This window comes from Crocodylus siamensis, chromosome 15 (genome assembly GCF_052110815.1).
Source record: "Crocodylus siamensis isolate JL-2025a chromosome 15, ASM5211081v1, whole genome shotgun sequence".
NCBI classification, from domain to species: Eukaryota; Metazoa; Chordata; order Crocodylia; family Crocodylidae; genus Crocodylus; species Crocodylus siamensis.
Window position 1 is genome coordinate 29,612,789 of NC_143409.1, and position 23,643 is coordinate 29,636,431.

At 42.0% G+C, this 23,643-nt stretch overlaps 1 protein-coding gene across 2 annotated transcripts in view; it reads right to left on the reverse strand.

The window, feature by feature from the left end:
• RCN2 (reticulocalbin 2) overlaps window positions 1–20,078 on the reverse strand; it is a 29,122-nt gene extending 9,044 nt beyond the window's left edge. Inside the window, exons 1-6 of one of the 2 annotated variants that reach the window (XM_090028538.1) lie at window positions 19,634–20,078; window positions 19,302–19,407; window positions 15,207–15,403; window positions 10,655–10,768; window positions 5,842–5,938; window positions 2,303–2,442 (exon numbers count right to left, since the gene is read on the reverse strand). In XM_090028538.1, the coding sequence (XP_089884664.1) occupies window positions 2,303–2,442; window positions 5,842–5,938; window positions 10,655–10,768; window positions 15,207–15,403; window positions 19,302–19,407; window positions 19,634–19,969 (990 nt within the window). In that variant the 5' untranslated portion in view covers window positions 19,970–20,078. Of the gene's footprint in view, window positions 1–2,302; window positions 2,446–5,841; window positions 5,939–10,654; window positions 10,769–15,206; window positions 15,404–19,301; window positions 19,408–19,633 lie in introns of both variants that reach the window. The other variant, XM_090028537.1, reaches the window with a different exon arrangement.
• Window positions 20,079–23,643: the final 3,565 nt, after the last annotated feature.

Here is a 23,643-nt window from a genome sequence, read left to right on the forward strand (position 1 = left end):
GCTCTACAACCTTCTGAACTTTGAAATATGATGACCAGATTCAGCTATTACATTAAAACTTTTCAGCATGTCCTTTTTCTTCTACAGAGTGCACGCTCATCGGAAAGTGCTTTAAATGGTCACGCTATAATTGAAAACACAAGCCACATCCTCAGCAAGTGCATCAGATATTGCTCAGGCCACTTATGATAATGATCCTCTTTCACTTAAATAGTAAGCTACGAATAAGTTCAGCAGTACCAAAATGACACTAGGTGCATATCTTACAGTAGATTATTAAGCATCTCTCATTAAAGGAACACTAGTTCTGCTAAGCAGCATTTCATTTTGTGACTTAAAGACAAATAATTATAAGCTGATACAGCATTTTTCTTGCACTTTGATCTTTTTGGAAATGTCATATCTATTCTTTTCTTGGGATAAATACTGGAGTATTACTTCATACTGGATTATTATTATGAAGAATATCCACATTTGCTGTAACACCTGACTGGAGAAGTGTTGTAAATATGTCTGCATTTCTTGGTTTGTCTCAACATGACTTAAATCATTCTGTGATGCTATGTACATGTACTTTAAATATACCCCTAACAAGATTTAAGAAAATGATAGCTATTAAGGTCAATGAACAAAAATTAAAAAAAAAAATTAAGACCACCACACTTTTTAGAGGCAAAGTCTTACAATACTGAAGGCAAGTTCTGGTAAATGCATACCAGTCTCTAGATGTGCTGGTCAATTGAGCAATTACCCTAAGGAAATTAAATGAGAGGTTTTTTTGGGGTAATTTAGTGCTCAAGCAACAGACAAAAGAAGTCACTTGTAGTGTTTGTAGGTTCATTTTGACAACTTCCAAGCATCCAATGTCCAAGTTAACATCACTTTTTCCTTCAGCATGTAGGCTCTCAGCAAACCCTTCATTGTGGAAAAGCACCACAAAGTGCTTTTTAACAAACATCACTATGGAAAAAAGTGACTGAAATCTGTCAGAAGACAGCCTGCACAATGATATGGCCTTGTAAAACTATTTGATTTATTGGCTAAAAATCAAGGGAACAATCAAAAAATTATTGAAACATTACAGGATAATGCAGGGCTTAAGGAAAGCATAGAGAAAGAGGCAAAAACAGTTATTTAGCAAGAACCATACTATCTTAAACTAAGAATGGGAGTGGCTTATAAAGTCAGTTCAATGGTAGAAATATCAGAAGGCTGGGATACCTTGCTAGCAAAGATTCAGTGGGCTCATATATAAGAAAGGTATCATTCTGCAACTTAACCTCATAAAGACTTGACATTTGGAGAGCCAATGTTGGGTCCTGCTTTTCAGCTTTTTTGCTGATGTCAGTATAACAAAAATGTTAAAAGGTAGCTCAGCTTTCTGGCACAAGTTGTGTGCTCTTAAAGTGGGAACAGTAGGTGACTTAAGTGTAGAAGTGAGGCATATTCTTCCTTGCAATGTATTCAAAGGAAGTCACTTCATACCAATTACCAGATAATTCCTAGCAGAGAGGGAGAAACTGTCTACTGTACTCAGCAATAGCATTATTTTTCTATTTTTTCCACTGAGGGGAGGAGGAAATCAAAAAGTAGAGACGAGACTTCAGTTGTCTGCTAGGAAGCAGGAGAGGGGGAAAAAACAGCCAAGAAAAATCTATTAAAAAATAGGTGGTATGGCATAATGTCAAAATCAATGGATTTCTTTTAATTTTGCATTACTGGTCTTTAGATTATGGAATATTTGGATCCTGTTTTGATTTATGCAAATACTAGTTTCTTTGCTTAGCCAAGATCTAAATGGTTGCAATTTATGCAGCTACATGAAGGGTAACAAATTTCTGTTGTCAAAAGATCTAATGAAATTCTATCAGCTGCAAGCATGTAATAGACTCTGATTAGTCTATTTCATTGGTTCATTTTATCCCTCTTACTTTATAGTTATAACAGTTTGCTTACAGCACTGTATCTGTCCATCAAGCTCAACAGACTTATTTACCTTGAAGAATGTAACTGTATGATTTTTGTGCTTTGACCAACATTCAAATAGTTCATAAGAATTCCAACTGCTGCACTACGTGACATGCAAATTTTAAATTGAAACCCAAGAGCTTTTAGAAAAAGTTATGGAAAGATCTATTAAGTGATTTCATTGCTTACCAAGCTGTATTACCAGTTTTTTGATAGACTAAATAGGATGAATGTGTATTTGGATGAATACGTATTTGGTCACGTTATAGTAGTCCATAATTTTTAGTTGGGTTCTATCAAGTCTACACAGTAGCCATGAACTGAAAATGCATACCTCCTCTTCAGCAATACCCTGATTATTAGGTACTACCCAAGTCAGCAGTTCCTGAGGGTTGAGTTTTCCATCATTATCTTTGTCATAGTCATTCACAAATCGATCCTTCTCAACGAGTATCCATTCAGGATCTTCTTTTGCTGCTAGAGTATTGACAAAATCAAAACCTTTGCAACATGGGTGTTCATTTTTCCCCTAATAGAAATATGACTAGATTTAAATTTAGGAAGTGTCAACTAAAGAAATAAAATACAAAAACAAAACAACCCATCCCAAATAAACAAAAGACACCTATTCTGTTAGACTAAGGCAAGTATTACAGACCATTCTTACCACAGCTGCCCAAAATTCCTATGGATGAAGACAAGCAGAGGCTACATTAAAGCATGACATAAAAAAAATAATCAGAAAGAGTAAAAATTAAGGGCTACAGTAGACTCATGACTTACACATATATTACATTCCTGAGAAACTTTGCATATGTCGAATTTATGTGACTTGAGGTGAATTTTCCCATAGGAAATAACAGAAAAGTGAGGGGTTGTGTTCCTTAGACCTCACATTTATGACACCAAAGGTACCAAAATAAAACCTTTTTCAACCAATACTTTATTTATTACGTTACAAAACATTGTAAACATATGCTGTTACAATGGTGACACAGACTGAGTGAGCTTCCAGAACGCTGCTTGGGAACCTAAGCTGTGTGTAACTCTGTCTGACTCAGTCTGTGCATCTCTGCTTGTGTGTTAATATTCATTTGTGTAAATGCAAGACACAGGTAAGTCAAATACACATAAAATGGGGGTCTACTGTATTATCAACTTAGCCATTCCACTTCTGCCTGAAAGCTAACTCCAGTACAATTAGGGACGTAAATAACAATTAAGTACCTATTTAAAATCCCCCAATTTGATCGGTTAAATGGTTAACTGATAATGTGCATCTACTGGGAACTGGCTCCCACCTGTACTCACTCATTTTCCAGATGCTGAACTGCTGCTGCTGCCTGTGGCTTTGTGGGGCTGTGGTGGGGTCCACTGCTGCTGCCTGCAGCTGGTCCCAGCCCCCAGCCAGTTGTGTGTCAGCAGCAGATGCAGGCTGGGAAAGCCCCTTGCCTGCTGCTGCCACCAGTGCACAGGTGCCTAGGGACTAGAGCTGGCTACAGGTGGCAATGGTGAGCCCCCACCACAGTCCCTGTGAAGCCACAGGAAGCAGCAATGAGCTAGGAAAGCCCCTTGCCTGCTGCTGCCACCAGCACAAAGCTGCCTGGGGGCCAGGGCTGCAAGCAGCTTCATGGGGGTCTGAAGAACCCCAACCCAGCTCATTGCCAGTAGAAGGTGTGAGCACACCTCTTGGTGGATGGCAGGGGAGCCGAGAGAAGCCCTATCCTTCCTGTGGCAGTGGAGCCCTGGCCCCTTTCAAGCTGTCTACCCAGAGGCACATGTGCACCTGCTAATGGTAAAGAGCTGGACCAGGGCTCTGCAGACCCAAGTGCAGCTGCTTGCAGGCTCCCTTCCACGAACAGCCTGGGCTCGGTGGCAGGGGCCTGCTGAGAGGCCAGGCCAGCTGTGGCAGGCTGCAAGTGGCTGCACTGGGCTCTGTAGAGCCCTGGCCCAGCTTGTTGCTGGCAATAGGTGCACATGCACCTTAGGGTGGATGGTGGGGAAGGGGCTGGGGTTGCACTGCCGCAAGGATAGGTCCCTTGCAGCTCCCCCACTGCACTAGGTACTAGTCTCGCCTCCCTCACTCCTGCCTGCTCTTCTGCCTCCAGAGGCATGGCGCTGCTTCCCTTCTCCCCCCCACACCTTCTCTCACTCCATGTTAAATGATAACCAGTAAGGTATCACCGGTTATCAATATGTGGACATTTAATTGTTTAACCATTCACATCCCCAACTACAATTACTCTTCTCTGCCTCTTCAATAGTTTAAGTAGTTGTTTGTCAAGCCAGTTTTTCCTACTGAAAACGTTACTCTGAAGGATTAACTCAGATTGAGACATCCTGAAGCATATGGAATGAGTAAAAAAGAAAAAAAAAAAAACCACAAAAAGCTAGCTCACATCACACAGAAGACTGATTAAAAACAAAAATCTCTCTTTAGAAACAACTGTTTCTCTTGTAAAGAAAGCAAGGTCTTTTGTTCTTCATTAACAAAGATATCTCCATCCAAATATGATCTTGTTGGAATTCTCCAACCTTTGCTGCCACTGTCAAACTTGCATTGTAGTGGGATGCTACAGAAATCAACTCTTGTCTGGGGCAGGCTGTAATTATCAAACAGTCCCCTTCCCTCTAGTTCGTATCAATCAGTTTTTCTGAATATTCAGGGACATCCTCTATGTGAAAACTAACCCTTAAGAGTTCAAGTAGCAGTTATACGTTTCAGAGCTGCTTTCAAGTCCCAGCTGCCAAGATTTGATTTTCAAATCTCATGTTTCTCTTCCCTTTTACTCTGTGGAAGCATCAGATATTCTACTTGTCCCCCACAGTCTTAGAGGGGGAGAAGGCTCTATCAAGGTCTGCAAGAAAAAGAAAACCCTTTAAGGACTGTCTGCAGCCCCAACCCTTCTTTGCTGACTTGAGGAAGGGGAACTAGGGAGAAAAATCCCTAGGTGCTGCGCTGGATGGAAGGGAAGCAAAAAGTAACTCATTACCCCCACATTTCCTTATAAGTCAAATCTTTCCTTTCACTTGCAACACTGCTCTGCATCCAGGAACTCTCATCTTCTTCACCACATTAAAGTAGTTATAGATTTCAGGAGCTAATGGTGAACATCATTCTCATTGTCTTTTGGGGGCTGGAAAGAATTTCTCCACACTGACAGATTGGCAGAAGGTCTTTTTGCATCTTTCCTGCAGCAACTCAGAGACCAGTAGTTCAACTGTTTGTGTTCTTGCAACCTCTCAGGTAGCCAGCACAACTGCACATTAAGTGTGATTTATCAGAAAACAGAACACCACAACTGGAAGCAAGATTAGGGAAGGACAACCCCTCACAGCAGCAGATAAGGATAGGGTCTTAATGTCTGGTATGTGAACATCCATTCTCTCCTCCCCCCCCAGTTATGTACCATTAAACCTTAATGATGGCTTGTACACTGGTGGAAGCCAGGGCTGCCATCAGTCTTCCCAGGTGATACAGATCAAGGAACAAGGGTTGACCTTGAGTTATTGTTGACTAGCTTCCAAGCTGTGTTCAAATAAATTGAACTGGAGCCAAGTGAAACATGACACTAGGAATGTAGTTCATCTTCCTGCAGTGTCAGGAACCAATAGTTCTTTTCTCATACCATTAAAAGGAAACAGTGGAATGGGCTATATCCCAACAACTGACAAATATATACAGAAAATATGGGAGAAAAGAAATGTTCAGTTATGCTCCGTTCCTCCTGTGATTTCAAAAAAAGTATGTTAGGGCCACCCAAAGACTTGTGTAGGTTTTCTTTGATTTTATGTGTAAAACCTCTCAAACCATAAATGTTACAGAAAACTCAAAGCTTCTTTTCACCCTGTCCCTCCATCGCTTATACTTACTTGGATCTTTTCTGTAGTCACCCAGAAACTCTTCCAGACTTACAAATCCATCACCATTTTTGTCATGTTCTTCTAAAGCCTCCTGAATGACAAATTCCTTTTGGGTGCACATATATGTAAAACAAACATTAGTTGGTGTTGGTCAAAACTTAGCAGTATTCACTTAAGTGAAAGTACAAGTCTAAAGGAATAAAATAAGAGAGAACATGGAATATATTACTGCTTTCAAACCAGGACTTCTGCTTCTGTGTAAAGTGGTGCAAGAATGAAGCAGAAAAAAGTCCATTCTTCATTTCCATACTGCATATTTGACTTTAAGTAATCAAATTTTACTGTAATCAAATCCCAGAGGGATGCATGGATTTGGAATCCTGGAATTTGCTTCAAAACTATACAGATACCTGCAAAATAAAAAAAAAAAAAAACCATATGCAGAGTGACACTTGGCTAACATTTCCTTTCTCTGTTGCCTCCTATATCTTTTCTTTTTTAAAAGAGCTTTCTTATTTCATATTCCGCTTGTGGCACTTTATTTTCCAGTGCAGCTGAAGCCAGCATACCCACTTGCATAGTTGTATCATTCCTTGTTTGCTGAATATCAGCAGTCAGGTCAGCACATATTGATGTAAAGTTTGCTTTATGCTCCCTCTTGTGGCTGGCTCTGCAGCATCAGGGTACTAAAATTGAAAGGTTCTATTAGAACAGTATTGCTCAACCTCTGGCCTGTGGGGTCATGTCACTCAGCTGGAAGGGCTCCCCATAGGTCTGGAAATTTGGCAGTACAGGGGAGCAGTGGCACAATTAATCACTGCAACTTCCAGTGTGGGATGGCTCTGCAGCTGGATCAAGAGCATGGGAGAGGGCCAGCATGCCAGATCATGTCCATTCTGGATCTGGCCCACAGAAGCTCACCCACTAGCCACAGGCAGACCCTGCCAAAAAAAACCCAAAAAGGAGGATCATGCCCCTTGCTGATTCTGTCTTCAGCAGGTATCTGCTGAAGAGCCTGACTACTTCTCCTGCAGCTGGGGGATGAGCTGACTAATAGCTGCAACACATCACTGCAAACTAAACTACATCAGGATGCAAACTCATCTAAACCCTGCAAAACTGGCACACATGTAATGTGCCACACCACACAAGGTGCCATGCAAAGTGATATTTCTGTCATGTGTACATTGTGACACTGTCACGTGTACAAGCACACTACTAGCACATTTAGTTCAGAAGCAAGTAGCACTAAAGGAGACTGGTAGCAATGGTACTCACTACTACTCTCCGCAAGGATCTGCTCTCTGCCATTGTAACCCTAGATTGGGGTGGGCAAAGATATTGTCTGCGGGCTGGATCCAGCCCACCAATTGATCAGATCTGGCCTATGCGCAGGTACCTGTCAATTGATTACATTAGGCCTGTGGCTGCCCCCATGGTGCTCCACATGGGGCCAAGTCTTGCCTGCTCCTGCCCAGGGCAGCCCACACGATGCTCCTTCCCATAGGCAACCCCAGTTACCATGCACACTTCCCAGTGGGGCTGCTCCCACACCTACATCTGCACTGCACTGTTTGGGTGAGCTCTGCTGCACGCACCTCTACTCCATCCTCCCTGCCTCCCCATGCCCTGGCCAGCTCCTGGGACCTAGTGTGTGGGCAGCCCTCCCTCCACACGTACCCAATATACAACAGTAAGACTTTATTTTGAGCTATTAATGCAATTGCCTCTAATGTACACTACTAAAAATACAAAACAACCCCCCCAAACCATAAATTAGAAAAAGAATTATTTTTAAATGATATGTGTTATTGTAGATGTTTGATTTTTACTATACAATTTGTTTGTCTATAATTTCTTAAAATTATATCTTCTGAAAGACTGTGGGTGTGGCCCTTGACAGCTCATCAAAACTTAAGTGGCTCTCCAGCCAAAATAATTGCCCACCCCTGCTCTAGACACTCTGGCCTTAGTGCTGGGAGGCAACTTACTTCAATTTAAGACATAATCAGAGTCCCAGTATTACGCATCCTTACAGCCTTAAAGCAGCCAATTGGAATGGTCCAACAAATTCATTTCAAACACACCTCACTTCTTTCTAAGATCCTTTTAGAAGATGACATGCACAGCACACATTTATTAGGATGTAAAGTTTGCAAACATGAACTTCTTGTTAGGAACATGAACTTCTTGTCAGGGTGACAAGAGACATCCTATATACACATAATTTACTAGAAGTGCCCACTCACAAGAGGGTTAATACCTAAAACTGGGAAACTTAGGATGTTCTTTACTCTGTCCCAGGGTCAGGAAAAAGGTCCAAATGAAAATAAGCAAACTTCAAAATAAAACTGCTGAAAATATCTGCCAACAAGCAATTACTAAATGTGAACGCAACCAATTAGTTAGGGAAAAATGCATGTTTAGATGCAGACACTGAGAAAATAAGTTTCATTGCTCTGAGCAGCGAGAAGTAATCAAATGGTGTTTGGGTCCACTGTACCCTCTGCACTCTCACAGGAGAACAAAGACATTATGTATATCTGTGGTTCTCAACCTTTCTAGATGCAAAGCACCCCTCATTAGATCCAAGGCATCCCTTATTAAACTTGAGGCATCCCTCTGAAAATGGCAGCTTAGTTCTCTCTCATTTTTTGCTTACAGAAACATAAGAGAGCATTTTTTCTGTTGCAAAGAACTAAAGTAAGATCACAACAAGTTACAATATTTTTAACACCATGAATTCCCATTTGAAATTTTTGGGTTTATCTTGTGCACCATGTTTGCATACCAAATAGTGGTAACAATGTGTGGCACCCTTGAAAGGATCTCCAGGCACTCCAGAATGCTGCAGCAACCAAATTGAGAAACACTGGTTAACAACAACATGCTTCTTTTCTCCCACCCTCCGATGGCTCCTGCTGACCAAAAGCAGGCTCCTATTTCAAATCCATGGGAACACACAACCAAAAACAGAATATGGTTGAGCATTCAAAGTCTGTTTACTGAACTCAACAACAGATATATACAATATATTCATAAATACCAGTCAGCTACAGAATAAACACAGTTGGGACAGTCTGAAATAATGGACTCTAAAATCTAACCATGTTAAGACTGAGAATGTTGTTTGACAAGTCACCTTAGAACAATTTTTCATAAACTGATTGATGCCTATAAGCTGGAATAGTTTCTTGTGTTTGCACATGCAAACACCACCTTAAAGAGATGAAGAATTTTATATCTTCATCTCACCTAGCAAATCTGAGCACTTATCTGAGTGTCAGATGTCCCTTTTAGCAGGCTAGGAACTTCCTGCACCAAAGAAGTAGCTTTTGGCATGGGAAAGGTTTGAGACCTGTCTTTCTGACTAGGACCGTTTTTTGAACTAGAAGTAACTCTCCTTCAAGCTTAACATTTTACTACAGTACTACCAGCCTGACAGAAGAGTCCAAGATATTTAAGTGAACTGGGCTCTTGTGTAACAGCTTAAAGCACCACTAAGCTATTCGAGCAAATCCTGAATCCCAAGGCTTGAATCCTTATTATTTTTTATAACAATTTTGTAAAGTAATGTCTGCAAGAAGGTAAAGTTCTGCATATCATATATACTGTTCCTCAAGACAGGAATAGTAGCTAGATGTGCACTGATACAGTGGATTGGCATCGATATAAAGAAAATTGTCTGTATTAGAAATCAGCATGATGTGGCCAATAACCTGGCTGATAAATGGCCCATGCATCCATCCAGCTGCAGCACAGCACATAGGCAGTGAGGAGCACAGCCCAGCAGCTTGGAGAGCTATGTGCAGCTGATAAATCTGTTGTGGTGGAAGGGAAGTGGGAATGGAGGGGTGGGGGGCGCAGATCAAGGCCCCTATGGTGAGGAGGGGGTGGGGCAGGGGTTGGAGCAGGTGCTATCCAGGCAGGGGGGGCGGGACAGTGCTGTGGCTTGTCTGGGGGCCATGGGAAGTGGAGGGCGGCTCCTGGCACTGTGTGCAGCTTATTTGGCAACTTGCCTGCTCATTCGGTGGCTCCCACCACTTTTCCAGGTGGGTATGGGGGGAAGACATGTGCCCCGGATCTGCCCGGGGCAGGCAGGGGTGGTGCTGGGAGGGGGGCTATGGGGCAGCTACAGTGATTTTTGGGGTGGCTGCAACCCCCCCTGTAGCCCCCTTCAGTACTGCCCCAGTACCGGTCCCAGCCCACAGCACAGCTCACCCTGCCTGTCCCCATACAGATCTGGGGCGCACCAGGAGTGCAAGCAGCAGCAAGAGCTGCGCCCCCCCCCAGGAGGAGCTGTGGCTCCATCCCACGGCCTGCCCTGCCCTGCCCCACTCCCTCCCTCACCACAGGGGGTGTTGATTTATTCCTCACACCGCTTCCCTTCTCCCTCCCCTTTCACCACAACAGACTTAACAGCTGCATGCACCTGTATCAGAAATCAGATTGGTATTAGCTGATATGCCTCCTTAAAAATCTATCGGTATCAGCCCCCAAAATCTCTTGTTAGTAAGTTGGCAGTTCTCAACATTTTTTAGATTCTAAACATCTCTTGTACAGTATCAATTCTTTGCTTTCCTTTTTTTTTTTTATTACAGAACAATTCTTCTGTTGCAAAGCTCATAGAAAGATCATAACACATCACAATGTTTTTGGATTCCTATTTGAAATGTCTATGTTTAACTTGTGAATTGTGTAAGTGTTTGCACACCTAAGAATGCTAACCTTGCATGGATTCTCTGGCGGAGAATCACTAATGAGCTTTGCAACAAAATTATTTCCACCCCACTTCCTTGCTTTTCTCCTGTCCACGACTTACCGTCATATACTCGGCCTCTTCAGGGTGCTCAAAAGCAACAAATTCATCCAGACTCAGACCAGGAATGTCATCTCTATCAGCTTTTTCAAAACGCTTCTTCTCCTTTAAATGAAGCTTACACATTTTAAGATAGATTAGACCACTTAGTGAGGTAGGAAAAACAACATCTAAAGTAGTTGGTTTACAGAGTTACAATGCATATTGTTAGTGTATGTTGCATACATACGTTGGCAGGCAAGGTTCTTTGAGTAAATATGATATCTTCTTTTTTTTTTTTTTTAATGGAAAGAAGTTCTTAGCAAGCTTTCAGACACAATCACCCTTCTTCAGGCATATGGAGTTTCTGCTGGTCTGGAGTCTCAGAGACTCAAAGGACTTCCTTGAAGTCTCAAACCAGAGACCCCCCTATGCCTGAAGAAGGGTGATTGCACCTGAAAGCTTGCTAAAAACTTTTTTACAAATACTCAGCTGGTCTAATAAACGATATCACATTTACTTAAAGAAACTTACCTGCCTATGTCCTTAGACCAACACGGCTACAACCAAAAACCCAGCATACATACATCATAACCCTTATTATGACTATATTGCCACTGTTTACTCAGAGGTAAAAAGAAGTGCTTTTGATTTTAATTTATTTATGTAGCTTCTTCTTATTGTTCAAACTATAGCAAAGCAGATATAATCTAAATTAAAGGAAAAAATTCTTATCTGTAAGAACTGTAAAATAATGGAATAAATTACTTAGGAACATTACGGCATTTCCTCTAGGTTGACAAGAAGAGGTTACACAAACATTTATGTACAATGGTTTAAGAACAGCAAATACCATGGGGTCTCTGTCTCACCACTAAAAACATAAAAAAATAATTTTTTGAGATTCCAAGGTCACTGGGGCTTCAGATACTCTCAAATCCATGGGAGGCATACTACATGCAAGCCCCAAGCCTGAAGCCTTGGGGTTTAGATGCCCCCAAGTCTTGCATGCCCCTAGCCAAAAGGCCATAGGAGCGAGCAAGAGGAAACAGCCAGAAAGTAATCCCCCATTACCTTAAATTGTGTAACTGAGATTCCTCATTGGAAGGTTATAGTAGACTCTTGTAGGGGTACCTACCTGCAACACAATGGACAGGTCTCCACCCTCAACTACACGAAGTCATTCAAGACTGGGAGGAAAAGGATCAACCCTGCCAGGTACAGTAAACCCACCTGGACCATCACCATCATGTTATCTCCCCTGCCAGGTAAGACGATGATTTTTTTTTGCAACAATATTTATTTTTAGATGGACAGATACAACTACAAAGGCTTATGATTTATCATGTAGTTTACTGGGCTTAGCCCCAGTACACTCAACAGCATTTCAAGCCATAGTGACACTACTGCTCAGGATGCACACTCTCAAGATACTTCCCACAAAGCATCCATGTGCTAATTAGCGCCCCCAGTCATGACTGGAACTGGGTGTTTTTGTCACGAGTCCTGGGATCCTCCAAAAATTGATATGCAGATGAGGTGCAGGGCAACCTGGTTCAGCTTCACCGCGTGAAGCAGGGGGTGCACACTTATCATATGCAATAGGCTGAGAGATGGGGGCAACAGAAAGATTCTGGGTGAACTGTTTGGAGCCCCATTTGGTGATGTTTGCCAGACACTGAAGGCTGGTGAATAAAGAGGAATCATTGGAAATGGGAAAGAAAGGCACAGCTCAGCTGTAGGAATGAAAATAAAGTAGAATTGTATTCAATCCAGTGGCTCCCGATCACTGAAAAGCTGGCACTGAGGGGAACCATACCTTATTTACATGGGCTGCACTAGCCTGTCATTGTGGTGAGTTCCCATCAGCAGCTTTGCCTTTTGGATAAGATCAAGAAGAGTCCAAGGCTCTCGCCTCTCCTGATGCCTGCCTGGTACTGCAGTACCTCTAGACCCAGTGCCAGTTCCCTCCGGAGGGAACACTCACCTGTTTGGTTTTTTGTTTGGTTTTTGTTAAGGGCAAAAAAAAAAAAAAAAAAAAGGTTCCCTTTAGCATTGTTGGCACCAGATGAGGGTATTGGAGCTTGCCCCAGCCTCTCCAAGTGCCTGGTATTCCAATACCTCTAGGCCCACAGCCAGCTGGTGTAGCAACTGTCTTTTTTTTTTAAAAAGGGCAACCCCACCCACCAAAAAAAAGGTTCCTATTAGTATGTTTGTCCAATTTAGGTCCTGTGTTTTATAGTCACGCACAGTGTTGGCTACATTTTAATCAGCTGCATAGTTGGTTTCCATTCTGGAGTACATGTTGCTTTTTGCAGCAGTTTAATGACAGACAGTGTATTTAATAAGGTTTCCTTGCATGTAATCATAAGACAAGGGGCTACTCCTTCCCCCTTAATGATTGGGAGAAAAACAAACTCATTTTGTATTTAAGTAAAAATGGTAATTGCTGAAAATTATTAGAATCCCTCCTCTTCAGGATATGGCATCTTGGAATACACAGTACCCCCTTACAGGGCCAAAGCAGGACTCTGGTTAAGTTTTACCAAAAGATAACCTTATGGATTGTAGTGTCTCATTCCAATCCTTCTTAGGAGATGTGAAATTCATAGCTTTATACTGTATAGCTAAAGGTAAGCTAAGAATCAGATTATTTGTAAAGCTGACATTCAAACTAAACTGAACAAAAAACTATTTTGTTACGAAAATGCCATTCTTATGATATTTCAGAGCATTGGAGTTGCACAGTTAAGGTGCCATACAGCTTTAGAGCACACTTACAGTAAATTTTTTTTGCATGACACGCCTGTTAAGGCATTCCCCAACCTTATACCTATTGTAGCACATTACACAGCAAAATTCCACAGCGCACCTGTTATTTTCTGATGGCACATGAAGCAGGGCCGAGGGGGAAGTGAGGGCAGCAGTGCCCCCCTGTGGTCCACACAGGCGCTGTGTTGGCCGGACATTGGGAGTGCAAGCTCACACATGGCAGCCGCCATTGCCACCCACCATCCCGGGGTGTCGTCATTCTGTCTGGCTCCCTGGGATACACTTGGTAAAAAAAGTTGAAAACCCCTGCCTCACTCCATTTCATCCTCTTTTTCTTCTCCTTTCTCTTCCTCTTGCCTACCTCCATTTACCTTCCTACTCCTCTCCTGCTCTTGCCTATCCATTCACTTAATTGTCCCATAACAAAACCCATTCATAACTAAAGAAAGAACACACACAAGCCCTTTAAGTCTCTCCATACAGAAATTCAATGGTGGCACCAACAAAATCTACAAGCTGTTTTTGTTATATTGCTTTCTGTTTTTGTTATATTGCTTTCTCCTGTCATTTTTGTTGTCTGAGTTGCATGATCTTGAGACCAGAGACTATCTATTCCTGCTTGCCATACATAATGTTACATTCTTCTTGGACCTGTGGATGTCACCACGATGCAAAACAGACCTTGTTGGGAAACTGCATACTTATTAGTGTGAAGAACTGTAGTAGTAATCAAAACTACGGGAGACCAGCAACTATGGGAGTTCAGCACAGGGTATTCATGGCAAAGAACAGCAAAAGGTAAGCCACTTAGGCATCAGTGAAGAAGGCCACACTTGGCAGATCAGGTATAGGGACAAAAATCACAAAAGTAAATAAACACGTGGCCATAACAGGTTGTATGATCCAGTCTCCTAGTCTAGACTTGGGAATTTTTCTGATTTCTCAGTAACACTGGGAGCCAAAGCATAGACAGGCCTGTGAATGATAACATATATTACACCTTAATTAGCTAATTTCTAGGCAGTGAGTGTAATCAACATATTGCAGTGATAGTTTCCACAGCTTTTATGTAGTAAGGTTCCCAACACTTTTAACATCAGTTTAGCTGTTTTATGGAGAAATGAATTGGCGAAAGGGTATAATAGGAACTACATTCTCTACCAGTAAAAACAAAGCAAAATAAGGAGGTAGTATAGGTATATTCAGGAAATAATTCCTTTTATGCTTAATGTGCTCTACCTTGACTGAAGCCATTACACACAGTGCCCTGCAGGACCAACTTACAATACAACAAATACAGTCATTTTAGTTAACATAAAAAAACCTTAATGAAATAATTCTGATTCAAGACCAGATAAACTACTTTAACAATAGTAGTTATAAAATATATCAAATGACAGTTACCTACAACAGTTACCCGGTGATTTCTGTTCCAGCGGTACTTTCACTTGAAACTGTTTACAGAATAGCATATTAATATAACTAATTTTATTAATTATTTCTATAGTATGTATCACCATAATGCTAGGATAGGGCACTTGATACTGTTAACTAGTGAAGTGTTTTCATAATCCCAGAATTTAAAGGATAGCAACTCCTAATTCAAGATATAAACCAGCACCTAATTAATACCCGCTCATCCATTTTGAGAATACCAACCTATTTTATTAATTTAATTACCCAATTATCCCAAGGAACTAAACTGAGACTGGTTTTTAAATCATCAATGGGATAAAATAATTAACAAAACCAACATCACTGCATTCGCCAATAGTTTGTAAAAACTATTCGTGAGCCATGTTACCTGTCGAAAAGATTCTTCTTCTTGATCCTCGAGAATAGTGTGCTCATCAAAATCGATTAGGTGATCATACATTTGAATATTGTACTCCTTCCAAGATACCAAGCCATCCCCATCTTTATCATATACAACAAAGTGTTGTTTAGCCTCTTGCATAACATAATGTGTAAAAGATTTCTGGATCCAGGAACTTAGCTCATCTGTAAAAATTCCATACAATAGATTTAAATCCATTATTATACCTTGTTCTCTGTCAATTAAAGAAGTTTAAATAATTAAATTTTAAGTCTTGGAATGTGTAAAAATGTCATGCATCTCTTCATATTAAATAAAAACATTAACTTTTAAAAAAAAAAAAAAAGCAGTAGGTGTAGTATGCAAATCCACTCTCTGTTTTGGGTTTTCCCTGTGCTCTCACACCCAACCAAGCCAGCTAACCACAAGAATCAAAACACAGTTAAAATCCTACATTCTTTTTTTATGGTTGTACTTTCCCAACTAATTAGCAGCTCAAAACTGACTTCATGAGGATCATTTTATATTGTTTTTAGAGCTAAAATAATAGGGAACAATGCATGGGTACAAAATATGCACTCTAAAATAGCTTTTGCAAAAGTAGATTCCACCATTTTAAACATTATTCATAAATATTTTGCTTTTTGAAAATCAAGTCACAAATGGGAATATATAATACATGAATCCATTGTCATATGCTGAAGTTGTATATTAAACATAAGACTTCCACTGAAGTCAGGTCTTGTAACTTAAAAGCTGCTCCAAGCTATTATTTCCATAGACCACACCATTACACAACAAACAGACAAAATTAGCAAGTGTTGCCAAGTTCTTCTTCTTACACTGATGGTCTTAACAACCTAATTATAAAGAAAACTGGCAAGGTTATCATACTGTTTTCAAAACTCCATAACACCTAGACAGACATTACACTGTACTGCTACTCTGAAAAATGACAAAGTAAAACCGTCATCTTTTTATTCAACCAATTTGCATTGTGATGCAAAAAAAATTGTGGCAGTTTTTTATGCCAAAATAAGTCTCTGTTATTTACTTCTATTAACACTGCAGTGTTGGAAGAATGAGATGGTGTCTCCCATGAGCAGCACAGCATTATATAATTGTTAATTAAGCTTTGAATGCAGAATTTATTACTGCAGCAGCCAGTATTACAGTTGGTATGCTGAAGAAGTTGCTACCTGAATACATGTCTTATCCTATTAAGTCAGTCCATGAAAAAAGCATTGCTCTTAAGAGTTAAGTTCTGTTGTGAACCAATCTTCATGGATGTCCTTGATGAGAAGTATATATGGTTTCACTTTCATGGCTTGTTTTACTTTCTAGTATTTGGTGCACACAGAACCCACCCACCCAGGCATACGAAACCTATTGCCATTCAACAGCAATGGTGTTGTGACATTAGTGCCCTGAACAATTATAATGTACCACAACTCCTTCTGGCCTTGACCTCCAACTTGGCACTGCTACTGAAACCAGCAGGTAGCTCATAAAGGCAGCTTACACATGTTAAAATAAATAAATAAATAACCTCTTGCTTTACTTTAAACTTGGTACGCTCCTGCACTGAGTGCACTGCATACCCAAGAGAGGCAATGCCTTAGCTAGATCCAGCTCACCTGATATCTGTATAGATCAGGCACTTTAGTAGGGCTTTTTTGGCATTTATTTAATAGCCAATTGAATCAGCTTTAGCTAAAAGCACCAAAAAGCCCCACTGAAGCACCCAATTTATACAAATGCTGCAGAGCTGGGTCAAAGTAACACGCTGCTTCTTCCAGTAAAGAACAGGTTTGGGTTTTTTGTTTTGTTTTGTAAACATCTGCAAGGAGCCAAGGTATCCAAAACCAAAGGCAAGTGCCACAGAAGCAACATTATAATTATGGCTGAAGGCATTTTCATACTAAGAACCTGAGTTTCACTTTGTGAGAAAAGAGACCGTTAGAGTGGCATTTTTACACTTTAATGTGTGTAAAATTCTTCCTTTACACTTTTCTCTTTACATAGCTTTGCTAGTGTCCAGTGTTAGCGGTGAAACAGTTTTAAAATACTATACTATACCTGTATACCTAGTAAATAACTGTTTATTAGATGAGGTATTCCTGCAACATAAAGCATGTTCGTGAACACTAACATAAGTGCGCTTATTATACTCGTTTTGGGGTAGGCAAGTAGTCAGTATTTTTCCTTTCCTTGTCCCCTGTAAGCCTGGAGACAATTCATGACATAATGCCACATTAATATAGTTAGGGTTAAAAAAATGAAAACACTAACTTTAAATAGAAAACTTATGTTCCTATAGCAACTGCAGTTAAGCCACATTATTATGTTTAAGTACAGCTCTACTTAGAATAGTGAATGGAAGTGGCATTGGGAATTCAAGGACCAAGGGTCATAAGCTCCTCTGTGACTGTTTCAGGCTGGACATAAGGAAAAACTTCTTTACTGTTTGAGCCGCTGAGGCCTGGTATAAACTTTCTCCAGAAGTGGTGCAGGCACCTACTCTGGACTCATTCAAGAAAGAATTGAATGTTTATCTTGCTGGGATCCTTTGACCCTAGCTGACTTCCTGCCCCTGGGGCAGGAGGCTGGACTAAATGATCTTCAAAGTCCCTTCCAGCCCTAATGTCTTTGAATCTATGAATCATTTTGCTATGGAAACTGAGAAGGTAAAGACAACTATGAAAGGGAAGAAGAGGCAACCATCAAATGGCTTTGCCTTAGACCCCAACCCAAGTATCTGAGTTACACCAGAACTTCACTTATTTGCTTCAAAGGGACTCCATGAAGGTACAGGAAGTGAATTCAGTTGTGGAACTAGGACTTTTAGCAAGTATCTATAATATTTTTCCCTCTACATCAGAGGTTCCCAACCCCCAGACCGTGAAGGCTTGGCTGCCAGTCCGTAGGAGGGTTGGCTGCCAGACTGGAAGTCCACAAGTGACAAGCATATGGTGGACTGGCAGCCAACCCTTTTTTTACACAAGCCCTGGCTGCTGGAACACAGTATGCTGGTCACTTCTGGTCTGCAGTATGCTAGTCTGCGGTCACTTCTGGTCCACAGCCTAAAAGGGTTGGGAACCGCTGCTCTAGATTATTTATTTCTCCCATTCCCCCTGTTTTTAACTGCAGCCCTCACATTTTGGGACATCATATGAAGTCCTTGGTGGAGCGATGGTGCCTGCTTGTTTTACGAAGAAGTTTTGGGTGAGTCAGATCTTTCAAAAAGTCTGTATAGTTGTAACACAAATGGCCTCAAGCAAGTAATTTTATAAAAAAGGTACTTAAGAAATAGATTTCTAACTCACAAGCCCCCTGGCTTGTTTACTGAGGCAGTGACAAGTAATAACTTATTTTTGGCACTGAAGCCAGACCACACTTTGGTTGCTTTTCAGGGTAGAATGAAACGAAGGATATAAAACGTAACATTAGATACAGTCATATAAGAATAAGTTATAGCTTATGGGGATGTATTCAAGTAGGTCTTAAGATCAGAAGCCATTGACTTCAGAACTAAAAACTAAACGGGGCAAATATAAGCTATATGGAGAGGATTCCAGCAGTAAAGACATCTATCTTTCATTATTGATTCTAGCCAAATGCTTTATGTGTCCCTTACTACTGCTGGAAGAAAAAGAAGAAGGGTGAAATTAACTCTCACTCTAAAGCTGTATGACTGTTAGAAAATAACTAAACCTGTCCCTCTTCCTCCATTTCTGGCACCTTCCTCTTTCCTGCACCCAGATCCACACGTTGCCTTTTCTGCTCCTCGGGGCTTTCTGCAAGTGGCAGAGCGAGATGAACATCACACTGCCCGTTTTAACACTTGCCCGCAGGAAAGGAGCCCTGAATGTGATGGGCCTGTTCCCCTCTGCTCTGCTACAGATACTGGTGCAGCAGCAAAGCCAGGCACATCCGTGAAGAATTGGGAAGGCGAGCATTCACCTGAGCCTCTGGCTGGTGAGGGCACGGAGCCTGGACAGGGGCTACCGCAGGCACCCAAGTGCCGATGTGGAGGGAGGGAGGGTGTGCTTGTGGTCCTGCCAGCTCCAGGCCGGCGCTTACCCGCTGTCAGGAAGCCGTCTGTGTCCAGGTCGATCTTCCTCAGGATGCCTCTCAGCCTCTTCTGCTGCTCCTCCGGGCTGAGCTTGGCATAGTCCTCGGCTTCCTCCTGTGGAGGGGCAGGAGGCGCAAGGTCAAGGCCCGGGCGCCAGTCCTGTAATGCTGGGACTCTTCGCACAGGCCCAGCGGGACCCGGCCCGCCCGATGCCTTTCGCAACGGCCCCCGGAGAAGACTGGCCGGAGGCCCCGCAGCGCCGGGCCGGCCCCCGCACCCGCGGCAGTCCCGCCCCGCAGCAGGGGCGGGCCCGGCAGTCCCCGCCCGCGCCGGGCCTTACCTCGCCGCCCAGCAGCGCTTCGCGGTCGTAGTCGGCCCGGTGCTCGCCGGCCGCGTAGTGCGGCTGGCTGGGCCCCGCGCCCGCCACGCACAGCAGCGCCAGCCCCAGGCCCAGCGCCAGCCCCAGCAGCGGCCGCATCGCACCCGGGGCCCGGCTCGGCTTGGCTGCCGGGCCAGGAGGCGGAGACCTGCCCCCGGGTGACTGGCAGGGCGGGGGCGGGGGTTGAGCGCCGTCTTCCCGCCCATCGAGATACCTGGCGCCCCCGGCTCGGCCCGGCCGCTGCTGTGTCGCCTCCCGGGTCCCGAAGCGCGCCTGCATGGGGACAAGCGGTTCCATGGCGGCCGCCGGCTGTCCCGCCCCTGAGCTTGCCCCCGCGTTGGGCCGCCACGAGCAGAAGCTCCTCTGCGGACCCGAGGGCTCCGCGCCGGCCTGTGGCGAGGCCGTGCCCCGGGGGGCGACCCCCTCTCCGCCTGCTTCAGGCCCACTCCTGTGTCGCTTCTCCAAGTGTGAAGCTGCCCGGACCCGAGGCGGCCGGTTTCTTGGGAGCTCCGCACTCTGCCCTTGACTGCCTGGGGGTGGGGGGTGCTAAGGGAGTGCAAGGTGCCCCCCACCCCATCCCACCCCCATCCCCACCGAGGTGAAGCGTTTAGCAGACAGACTCGGCATTCAGCGGCTTCCGGGGTTCTCCAGCTCCTTCCTTCAGCAACCTCCTTGGTGCTTTGAAACCACTTGCCTGCTTACCTATGAAGCTCCACTAAAAAGTGCCTCATACATAGGACAGGTATAAAACTCACCTGGCAGGGGAAACACCATGACCATGAAGGTGGTTTTCCTAGCTGCAGGGGAAAACCACTTTCTTGGTAGGTACCTTGAGTGAGGTAATGTATACCCAGCCACCCACTTTCACTTCCACTGGGAAGATCTTGGCTCTACACCCACTTATGGAAATGGGAAACTCCTCCCTACCTTGCTCCTGAAGCCATACCGTTGAGGGCAAGCGAAACTTGGGAGCATCCAAGCCCCAAGCCTCCAGGCTTGAGCCTGCATGTAGGATGCTGCCAAAGGATTTGGAAGCATCTGAAGCCCCAGGAGGGTGGGGGATGTTTGCCAGTAGCAGGGCCACGTATGGTTCATGAATGACTCTCAGATTTGGAATTGATTGGGTTGACTTGGCTTGGAACACAAAAAATTTTCCTTAAAAAAAAAAAAATTCAAGTGCAGAGTAGATGATAGCTGTGAGTGGCAGAGATATTCCAACACCCATTCCAGAATCCATGTAAAGCTTTTGTTTTTCTAACTGCAATAACCATTTTAAATAAACAGGAGAATTAGTGGAGAGAACACGTGGTAGACAGAGTCTGGAAATACAAGGCAGTACTTAATCACCTACAAATATGACAGTAATCGTACCTGTGGGCATCCAAAGTTATAAGTATTCATAAATTCTTATGCATAGGCTCCAATGCAGAGATAAATTCTGTATTGGAGCCTATGTGAATAAATACATTGTAAAAACAAACAAGAAAATGACAAGTTTAGTACTTGTCTTTCTGCCCACTCTTTCTTTTATACCAACTAGACAATACAGTGGTCTGTTCTTGTCTCCAAATACCTTTTCAGTTTACAGAGCTCAATAGTATCAGGAAATTATCAGTATAATAACATGATGATCTTCGTAGTGGGCCACAATAGAAAATCCTTTCTGCATTAGGAATGCATTCACAAAAAATACCTCTACTTCTAGAAACAAGCTCCAAAAGAACATATAAATGAAAGAATAAGATTAGCTGAAATAAATGTTGAATGTTGCTCAACATAAATGTTATAAAAGAAAGTCAAAGCATAAACTCAGTCACATTTATTACTTCTGGCCAAAACAAAACTATTTAGAGTAAGTGGGAAATAGAGTTCTGTGGAAAAACATTCCCAACAACTGTCACATAAGAGTAGGCTTGTGACATTATTTCCAGCTCAATCCAGAACCTAAGCAAATAACTTGAAATATTCCTATGGACTGCAATAGACATTAGTTACCTTAAAAAAAACAGGTTTGTGAAGGAAAAGAGCTGTATAGTTAATGAGATATTCTAAGAACCACTGAATGTATCTTGTGAAATTATATTCATTTTGTATGTGAACTGAACACTATTTAATTTGTCCTGTTTTGTCACAGATGAAAAATCCTTGGTCATTCTACTAAAATAATGTTCCTTTCTTTTCCTTTTATTTCACTATTAGTATGCTCCAGGATTTCTCTGAGAGAAACAAAAATATGATTAAGAAGTTCTAATTTCTAAGAAACAGCAAGCTTTTCTTAAATACGCACAATATAAATTAAGGGAGTTGTCCAGAATTACTGGTATCTTCCTGTCTTCGTAAGTCAATTCCTTTTAATGATTCTGTCAATTCACTGTTGCTAAATCAATCCCAAATCCCATAAAATACACAGAGATAAGACAGTGCATTTCTGAAGAGTAAACAGTAAACTTTGTACTAAATTAGTAAATGGTTTATCACAACTTATTAAGTATTCAAGGTATCCATTGGTAATATGGACTAATGTAGCCATGATGGTCTAAGAAATGTAAGAGGCAAAGATTTTTTGGGGTGATATATTTTATTGGACCAATAGCATGGTTGGTATAGACTTAGGCAAGCTTTTGAATGCAGTGCATTCTTCTTTCAGGTCTGAGAAAGAAACTGATATAAGCACAAAAAACAGTTTGCAAGGCTGTTAAACTGGAGAAGAGAGACCTTCCCAGGGTGGCCAACAAGAAAACCACTGAAGAAAGGATTTGATTAGTTGGAAGATCAAGACCTTGATTAGTTAAAAGATCAAGACCTTTCAAAAGGGAAGACAGTCATTATCACCTCTGGTGTGAAGGAAGATTAGTAGGAGTCAGGTAAAGCTTAGTGTGCCATGAAATCAGTATCGGTATTCAGTCCTTTGCTGTTACTATCTAGTTAGTTTAGGAATTTTTGTTCCCAGGCTGTCACCTTTTGTTTTTTTGTAAATTTACTTTGAGCAGGTAGATAGTGAGGTCAGAAAATGAGTGCTTGTTCTGTGAAGTGTTCATATACAAAAAACTGTAACAGTGACTTAAATATCTTAGTTTAGAAGTAATTTTGTTCCATGGCTATTTATCTATAATGTAACGTTAAGACAAGGTTCTTTGGATAAATGTGATATCGTAAGGACATAGGCAGACACATCCTTAGACCAACACAGCTGCAACCAACAGCCCTATAATGTTAAGATATCTTCTGCAAAATGTGACTAAGGTAGCACTGCTTTGTGGCATGTGTGAAAAAAGGTAAGTCTTGCTTGGCACTTTCAGAATCTAGAGTCAGATTAATCACTTTCTAAAATGCTGCTAAAAGGGGCTTGGGTTTCTTTATACTTGTACTTTGGTGCTGAATGCTATACTGTGTTCAGCACCAAATGAGCTGTACTTGCTACTGACACTTATCATCTGGAAAGCAAAGCATCTTTGCTGCATTGTTTTAGAACTGTCAAGTGTGTGAGGTTATATATCTCAGGGTCCACCATTAGTATGAGTCCCAAAATAAGATAAATTTAGTACGGATGTGAGGATGCATTGTGATAACTGAGGCTAGAGAAAAGAAAAAGTAGAGATAAGGGGGAATAAAACAAAGCCACAAAATCTCATATATTATACACTAAATGAAATTGTACACCTTGGCAAATATAGGAAATCATATGCTTATCTTCATAGCTTGTCTGGGTTAGCGTAATCCAGATATTTTCTAACACTCAGTTAATCAGTCCTATGGTAATAGTCAAAATAAGTCTGCTAAGGTATGGTATGGTGGAAGGAGAGTCAAGACTCCTTGAAATACTCTTTAGAATTTAGTCTGTAAATAGTTCATTTGCATGACAAGTGACTTGGTGTTTTCACCTGTAAATAAAAGTTGGGCATATTATTTTTACTTCACAGTTTATTTAGATTTAGAAATACAAATCATGCCACAGAAGAATGTTTGTAGTC